This window comes from Eschscholzia californica, unplaced genomic scaffold (assembly GCF_041429995.1).
Source record: "Eschscholzia californica isolate CP2 unplaced genomic scaffold, dmEscCali1.0.p SCAF_2, whole genome shotgun sequence".
Lineage (NCBI taxonomy): Eukaryota > Viridiplantae > Streptophyta > Magnoliopsida > Ranunculales > Papaveraceae > Eschscholzia > Eschscholzia californica.
The window spans coordinates 12,290,007-12,297,618 of record NW_028238309.1 but is presented as its reverse complement, the minus strand read 5'-3'; the positions used below and the strand labels follow the sequence as shown (position 1 = coordinate 12,297,618).

Genomic DNA, 7,612 nt, shown 5'->3' with positions numbered 1-7,612 from the left:
TTTAGTTAGCTACAAATACTAAAGGTGGAACTGGAAACCCCATTACTCCAGGTCAACGGAACGGAACTAGGAGTATAGGCAATACTAAAGGTGGAAACCCGATTTAGGGGAGAGTGTTATGATGCGGGAAAGGAACTCGGAATACAGGCAACACTCTCTTACTCTAGGCCAGTAGGCGAAGGAGAAGGAGTTGCAGTTTTGCAAAGTCTATTATGGGCTCAAAGCCAGGGGTTTTAATTCATCCAGCTAGAAAGTGACTCTTTGAACATCAGTAACTTTTTTAACAACAACAAAACACGGTACACTGGACGGCAAAGAATGTTTTGAGTAAAATCAAGCAAGCTCTTTCGTCAAGGTTTCCTTTGCGTATGTAAATAGAACATGTAAGGGCAGAGCTCATAAGCTTGCCACAAGCTCAAGGAAAAATCAAGCAAGCTCTTTTGTTAATCATCATCAAAACCTTATTAATTCTTTCATCATAAAATCTATCAACAAGGAAAAAAATAACTACAAATCATCTTATGAATTCACCCCATAGACATACTAGCATTTACCCCCCATGCATCACCCCTTCATTCCTCCTCCTATATATAATTTTTTCCCTTTTCGATCTCTTGTGTTTTTTTTTTTCATTTTTCATTTTTCTAAAGAAAGATATTGATAACAACCCATTCATGATAATGTGATCCCTATTGATCATGTCCTATTCACAGAGAGAGATATTCATCACCTTCACTTGCATAAGAAGAGTAATCTTCATTCTTATCACCATTACCACTTTCTTTCTCTTTTAACTCTTGAATCCTCTCAACAGCTTCTTTCCAATCCAATCTCTTCTCCACATCTTGTTCACAACAACCCAACCCTATCTTCAACAACTTCATCATCTCCTCTTCACAGTTCTTTGTTCCTTTCATTTCCTTATCAAATACTTCACCTGTAGTTTCTTCTCTCAACACTGAGTCAACCCAACTTGCTAAATCAGGAGTATTATTATTATTTGCTGTTGTACTTCCTTTACCATGTTGTAAGTAATTTGTGGGGAATTTCCCTGTCATAATTTCAAGTATTAGTATTCCGAAGCTCCATACATCGGTTTTCTTTGTTGTTCTTCCAAATTGTTTGTACTCTGGTGACTTGTATGCTACCATGAGTTGAGTTGCAGCTTCTTGATTGATCAGAGGTACTAATGCATAGTCGGTTAAGAGAGGTTCGAACGAGTCGTTTAGTAGTACATTTGATGATTTAAGGTGGCCATGGGGCACAATCAAGCTTGGTAACTCTGTGTATAGATAAGCGAGTGCTTTGGCAACTCCTTTGATGATCTTTAGCCTTGTTGGCCAACTTAGTCCTGGTCTGTCTGCACTGTGGTTCCCTGTAGATATCCAGTAATAGTCGTCAATAACGTTAGCAATGTTAACAAAATGATCATGGTTAGATAATCCCGCACCACGGAAGGACGGCATGGTCTGCACATAAGTGGGGGAAGGTCTGTCCTCTTTAGCTACTTTATCTTTTGGTTGGAGCAGAAGCCCAAGAGCACCCACATTGGTATCCGAGTCCATGAAGCAACAAGTCTCAGTCCAATAATCGGTTAAAGTTAATTAACAGGCAGAAATTGTTAGGATAATCCCGTATTGTTTGTGGAATGAGCTAGTGGTCAACTTATAAGGTGTGACGGAAAGTCTCACCTCTTGAGCTAGCAGTCATCCTTCAACAATCGATGTGCAATAAGGTTTTTTTCTCACACATTAATTTTAACTTCAGTAGACTATGAGGGTGAAACTTTTCGTCACTTCTAATTACTAAAGGCGGGTGATTTTAGGTTTCCCTCACAGTAAAAGCTCGTTGAAGAACCGCAGTTTCACTCGCACTTATAAAGTGATCTTCATGCTTACAGTATAGAAAAATGATTAATGAACCACCTTGATGACCGCCCCGCCTACGTGGCGAATAAGACCAGGCCCATTTTGGGTGAAAAGTACCAAAATGCCCCTTGTCTTATCACGGGGCGGTCACCAAGGGAATTCTTCTGTCAGTGTTGTCCACTATATCATCTTTGGATCTATGCAAGTACACCATAAAAGTTGTGGAGTGAAAAAAAAGAGAGAAATACTCACTATGAAGTTGACCAGCCAAGCTACCATTCTCAACAAAATCAGATATCAAAAGCTTTTCTTCCTTTCTGTAATAGTAAGACACAATAGAAAGCAAATTAGGGTGAGTCAATCTTCCTAGTCTTCTCATGTGTTCTTGGAATTCCTCTCTTCCAACATTATTCATCAACCTAAACCTCTTCACAACAAGTGATGGACCTGTCAAAAGTGCAGCCTTATAAGAAGACCCAAAACTCCCACTACCCAAAACCTCAGCTGATGCCCTAAGCAAATCTTGTAAATCAAATTTCATTTTATGATCATCCTTAACAAATATCAACTTCCCTTGATCACCCTTCTTATTGTTATTTGCGTTCGGACTTGGGTTATTATAATTACTACCCTGTGACCCATTTTCCGTTTTTTCTTCATCTAAAATTGCTTTCCTTGTGAGCTTTGTCGATGGGGTTCGTTCGAACATTTCATAATCGTTTCGTCGAAGAAATACAACAAGTACTGCACCAATGAATGCTAATGCACCAATACTTCCTATAACAGTTCCAATTATCAAAACTGCTGATACTTTCTTTGAACTGCATGGGTCTAAAGGTGCCCCACATAGATTTGCATTACCTACATGACAAGAAAACATTCATTTCTCTTGGCTAAATGTATGCAAAAAAATTATGATGTGAGCTGAAAAGTGTAAACAGAAGATGCCTTTTGACTTTCATTTTCATATTAGACAGTTCAACGTGCATAGGACTATTGGACTAATAATGTTTTCAAGCCCTAGTAATATTGCAATTTAGTAGAAGTGTTGAAAGCATTATTTGGGAGAATTTGGGCCACAAAATTGAAAGTACTTTAAAAAAAAATTCTGAATAGGCTAATCTTGGACATATGTCTGATACCAGTTTGTAGTCATCAAATTCAAAATCAATTAGCAATGAGTGAAGAGGACTTAGACATTATACTTTTGATTGTTGGAGTGAACTTGAGACTATTCTCACAAATCGAACGAAGTAAACTCCGTCGCCCACTTAGCATTGAATGGGGTAAAAGCAAAATTCCTCAATAAAATATGTCATTTTCTTATCCTAAACTATCAATCTGGTAATCACAATAACTATGATATACATACATAGGCCTTACCCCAACATGTGAATCTTCGAAAACTCTGGGATTTCAAGGATACCGTAGTTGAGCCGCGGTTTCCCTCAGTGTTTCATGTAATTATATGTATAAATAGAAAGTAGTTTCTATGGCCTTCAGAAGCTAATTTCTTTGGTTTTAAGGTTCGTTCCACGACTTTTTCGTTTTCATGACAGTTATGTGTTTAATCCACCACCATTTTATGTATATATGGTGTAATTAATGATTAAAAAAAATAACAATGATATCCAAGAAATAAATATATAATTGCAGAAAAAGTAATAGATTAAGGTAACTCACCTAAAAACCAGTTCTTGTTCATATTGCTAAGTCTTGAAGGAATTTTACCCTCAAAATTATTAGATGCTAAATCAACCAATTTCAAGTCCTTTTGATTAAACTCCGGAACTAAACCTTCAAACTGATTATTATCAAGCCTTAATTCCAAAAGCTTAGGTAAACCCACAATTGATGAAGGAATAGTACCCGAAAATTTATTATTATTCAAGAACAATTTCTTCAACGATCCCATACCCGTAAACTTATCGTTCGTTATTTCACCAGAAAACTGATTATTCGATAAAAATAACGATTTTAATGCACCAAGTTTTCGTATTTCAGGTAATGGACCATCAAAACTATTATTCCTCAATCTTAATGTACGTAAAGCTGGCAAGGAAACAAGAGAGTCCATATCGATAAGACCGGATAGGCCCATATTTTCGAGTTGTAAGCCCCATACAGCCCCATTCGAACAAAGAACACCGACCCAATTTGCTTTATCACCCGAACAAGGGTTGGAAGATGAATTCCAATTATGTAATTTATCGTCGTTAGCTAATGAATCCTTGAATTTGAGAAGAGAATCTGTATCTAATGATCCATTAGAAAACTTGATTATTAGAGATAAGAACACGACGAAAAATGTGAATATGGGCCCTGGTGGATCGCTAGGGGCCATTAAAAATGTTGTTTGTGCATGCAAACGTTTTTGCATGCACAAACGTTGAAGGTAATGGCCGAAACAAGGATCACCAGAGGAAGGAGAAGAAGAAGAAGATGGGAAAGAGAAGGTGTTATCTTTGGGGCATGAGAGAGAGAGAGAGAGAGAGAGAGAGAGAGAGAGAATTGGGATGGGAAAATTAGAGAGAGAAAGAAAGGGGGAGAAGCGGGAAAGCTAAGAATAGTTTGTTTGGAAAAAACAAATAGAATTAGGTGGTGTGATTGACGGAGTCATCATCTAGGATCATTGATATCTTTGGGATATTACCCATGTGGCCCATAGTTTAAGACCAGTTTTTGTGTAGCTTCATAACTTTTATCAAATATCGAGATAGTCCTCTTATCGTTTATATTGTCTAAGCGCAGTTAAATAAGGGCCAAGTTAGATGACGGAGTTTCTGCATTTACTCTTCTTTAAATTATTTAATTACTTTTTTTTCCCCCTTTCATCTATTCTCTCCCACCTTAGATTCAACTGATGAATCTGATAATTTGGTCTTTCATCACCTGTCTTCTATCTGACTACAATTTAGTCGGTCGTCCGGTCATGCTGAACCTTTATGCATACTTAGTTCACAATACTAACCTTCGTTACAATATGTTAGCACATAGTCAATCTACTTGCGATCGTTTTGATCGGGTTTCCAAATTGGTTTCATCAATCATTAACAGTAATCACTCTAGAATCACTAATCGAACAGTTGCTGGCCACTTTGGCCTCTGGATCAGCCGATTGACAAATAGAATACATCTCAACTTTCCTTTCGACCCTGGTCGACACCACATTTTGAATATAATTCTCCATTTAAGTCATGCAGCTTATATCGCTTATCTTCCAGCTCACTTTTTGTTAATAACTTTTGTCGTTGATTTTCATATAGATTTAACTCTTAAACCAACCTCCGTAACATGTTCACTTCCACCCTTAATCGCAATTTTATTGCGTGCATTTGTCGAAGTAGCGGGGTATTTATACTCGGGCTATGACGGCGATCCCAATTTCCAGGTATCTGACAGGTTTCTACTTTGTAGAATTCGAATAGATATGGTCTCTTTATATGGAGAATACTGGCGGGATACCCAGGAATCATTGTTTGATTCCATCTTGCAAACATCTCTATTTCTTCAAGAAATTTTAGATGTATGCTTAATCCATCTCAAGTGTTACAGGAAGTTAGGAAAAAGTTTCATCTTTAGATCATTCAGACGGAAGCTCAAGAACAAATATCATATCATACTAAAGAAGAGTTGCCAGCTTAGCAAGCTACAGAATGAAGACAGTTCGACAAATCGAAGATATTTTGTGCACTTCTTTAATTCTGTTATTTTGTTTTACTACTTAATATACTGTAATTTTAATTTTCTTCGTAGTTTGTTGTAAAACTCTCTCTATATTAATGTATTACCTTTCAACAAAAAAAAAAATCTATTCTCTCCCACCACTTCACCATCTTTATCACCTCCACAAGCAATCTTCTAAAGAAAGAAGTACATTTTTTGTCTCTATTCTGTCTATCTCACTCTCATGTTCTCTCTCCAATTATCCTACTTCTTTGTCTTTCTCTCTCTCTCTCTCTCTCTCTCTCTCTCTCTCTCTCTCTTTCTCTCTCTCTTTCTTTCTCTCTTTTATCATTCAAGGAAGGGTTTCTTTTGCTTAAATTGTAGATCCTTGACAAATTCGTTTGGGATTTGAAACCCTAAATTTTATACGTGTTCGTATTCTTGAATTCTAGATGAACTAATCTGTTCGGAATTAATGTTTTAAATCCTAGACAAGTCCGTTTGGGATTTGGAATCTCGCCTTCGCTATAATAGTGGAATGAGAAGGAAGAGAAGATTGGAGAGTAAAAATAATAAAGAGAGTGAGACAAAGATAGATAAAAAAAAAGCTAAGAGATTCTTTTGTGTTTAGGTTTGGTGGATAGAGAAATGGAGAGGAATAAGATAAAAATGAGAGAAAGAAAACTAGAATAGTTTTTTTTTTTTATCAAAACCATACTTTCATTCAACTGTGAACATCACAAAGTACATGGTACAATTCTTATTCCTCTCCTTTAAAAACTTCATGAGAGTTACATACATTCAAATGTTTAGTGCCTCATGAAGGGAAAAGAATTGACTAGACACAGACACAAAGATCCTATAGATCGAGAATTAAAGACCCTAAAGGTCGACAAAAAGAAAATTACAACAATAATATTAAACTAATAAAAGTGAAATCTTGATAGTTCTTTTCTCTTGACTTGTAATTTCATCTTCAATCTTCTTGAATTGTTTATCGTAGAATTCGGCGATATTGAATCTTCTTTTTTCACTGACATCTTTATCCATACTTCCATTCCTTAAACATATAAAATCACCAGAAAACTAGAATAGTTGTAAAGAGGATAGAGTAAAAAAATTATAAAAAGTTGTTCTACTCAAGGTGGTTAGTGGAGGCGATGATAATGAGGAATGTGTGGTTTAGTGGGAGGAGAGAATTAGTTGAATGAATATGCAAGTGAAATAGTTAAAGAATTTAAAGAAGGATATATATATGGAATTTCATCACTGGACATCGACGAAGGGAGGACCATCTGGGTATCTCCTAAAAATTAAGGAATCATGAAGAAAGCTAGTATGAACTTTGGGTTCATATTAGAAATAGTTTTTGTTTTCTGTATGAGCTGTTAGTGTGGGAGAGGTCAGGCCGGCCGTTCCACTTTGTTTTGTTCATTCCCAATTTGAGTAGATTTGGGGTGTTAGTTGTGCTATATTAAATAAATAATTAAATTACACCTACACCTATTAACAATTTCTAAGAAATTAAGATATATATTAGAGGAATGGGTATTATATATACACTATATATTGTATATATATGACACAACTATTACTATTAAGTGGTGGATGAGCACCAACTATTGACATTGAATAGAAAAGGAGCATAGTAGCACAAGAAGAGGAACCTGATTAATGGAGGGTGCTTTCTGAACAGACTTGACATTCCCTATGTATATACAGCCTCTCACATGAGAGGGCTACGGGGAGACAGGTCTATCTATCCCGAAGCAAACAGGGTGGATCTTGTCCCAAAACGGACAAACCCTAGTTTTGGGCGACTAATTTGGGGCCTCACTAATTAGAATTGGGAGTTTCTACAAGATAAGGTCATCCAAACTGGAGCCCCATAACGAAACTAAACCAACAATGACTTATTGTAAAATTTGGCCCCTACATTTATCAATCGATCAAATTTTGCTCCGAATCATAATTCTATCAAATAATAACCCTAAAGTTTTCAATTTTCGTCTTACCCTTTTTGTTTGAATAAGTTCCTTCCTTTATCTTTTCTTTCTATTTTAAACCATCTTCATGTT

General features: G+C 36.3%; 1 protein-coding gene across 1 annotated transcript; it reads right to left on the bottom strand.

The window, feature by feature from the left end:
- Nucleotides 1-438: 438 nt before the first annotated feature.
- On the bottom strand, nt 439-4,457 carry LOC147556277 (pollen receptor-like kinase 4). Its single transcript, XM_086664113.1, has 3 exons — nt 3,552-4,457; nt 2,121-2,729; nt 439-1,375 (listed from the first exon to the last, which is right to left on the bottom strand). Exons 1-3 carry the CDS (start codon nt 4,246-4,248, stop codon nt 708-710), a joined length of 1,974 nt encoding a protein of 657 aa, XP_086520239.1. The 5' UTR covers nt 4,249-4,457; the 3' UTR covers nt 439-707.
- Nucleotides 4,458-7,612: the final 3,155 nt, after the last annotated feature.

Bases quoted from the DNA above. Each gene is read 5' to 3' on its own strand.
- LOC147556277 (XM_086664113.1), bottom strand. From the start codon at position 4,248: ATGCAAAAACGTTTGCATGCACAAACAACATTTTTAATGGCCCCTAGC. The intron at 2,730-3,551 runs GTGAGTTACCTT...CTTGTCATGTAG, and splicing joins GAACAAGAACTGGTTTTTAG to GTAATGCAAATCTATGTGGG. The intron at 1,376-2,120 runs GTGAGTATTTCT...GGATATCTACAG, and splicing joins CTTGGCTGGTCAACTTCATA to GGAACCACAGTGCAGACAGA.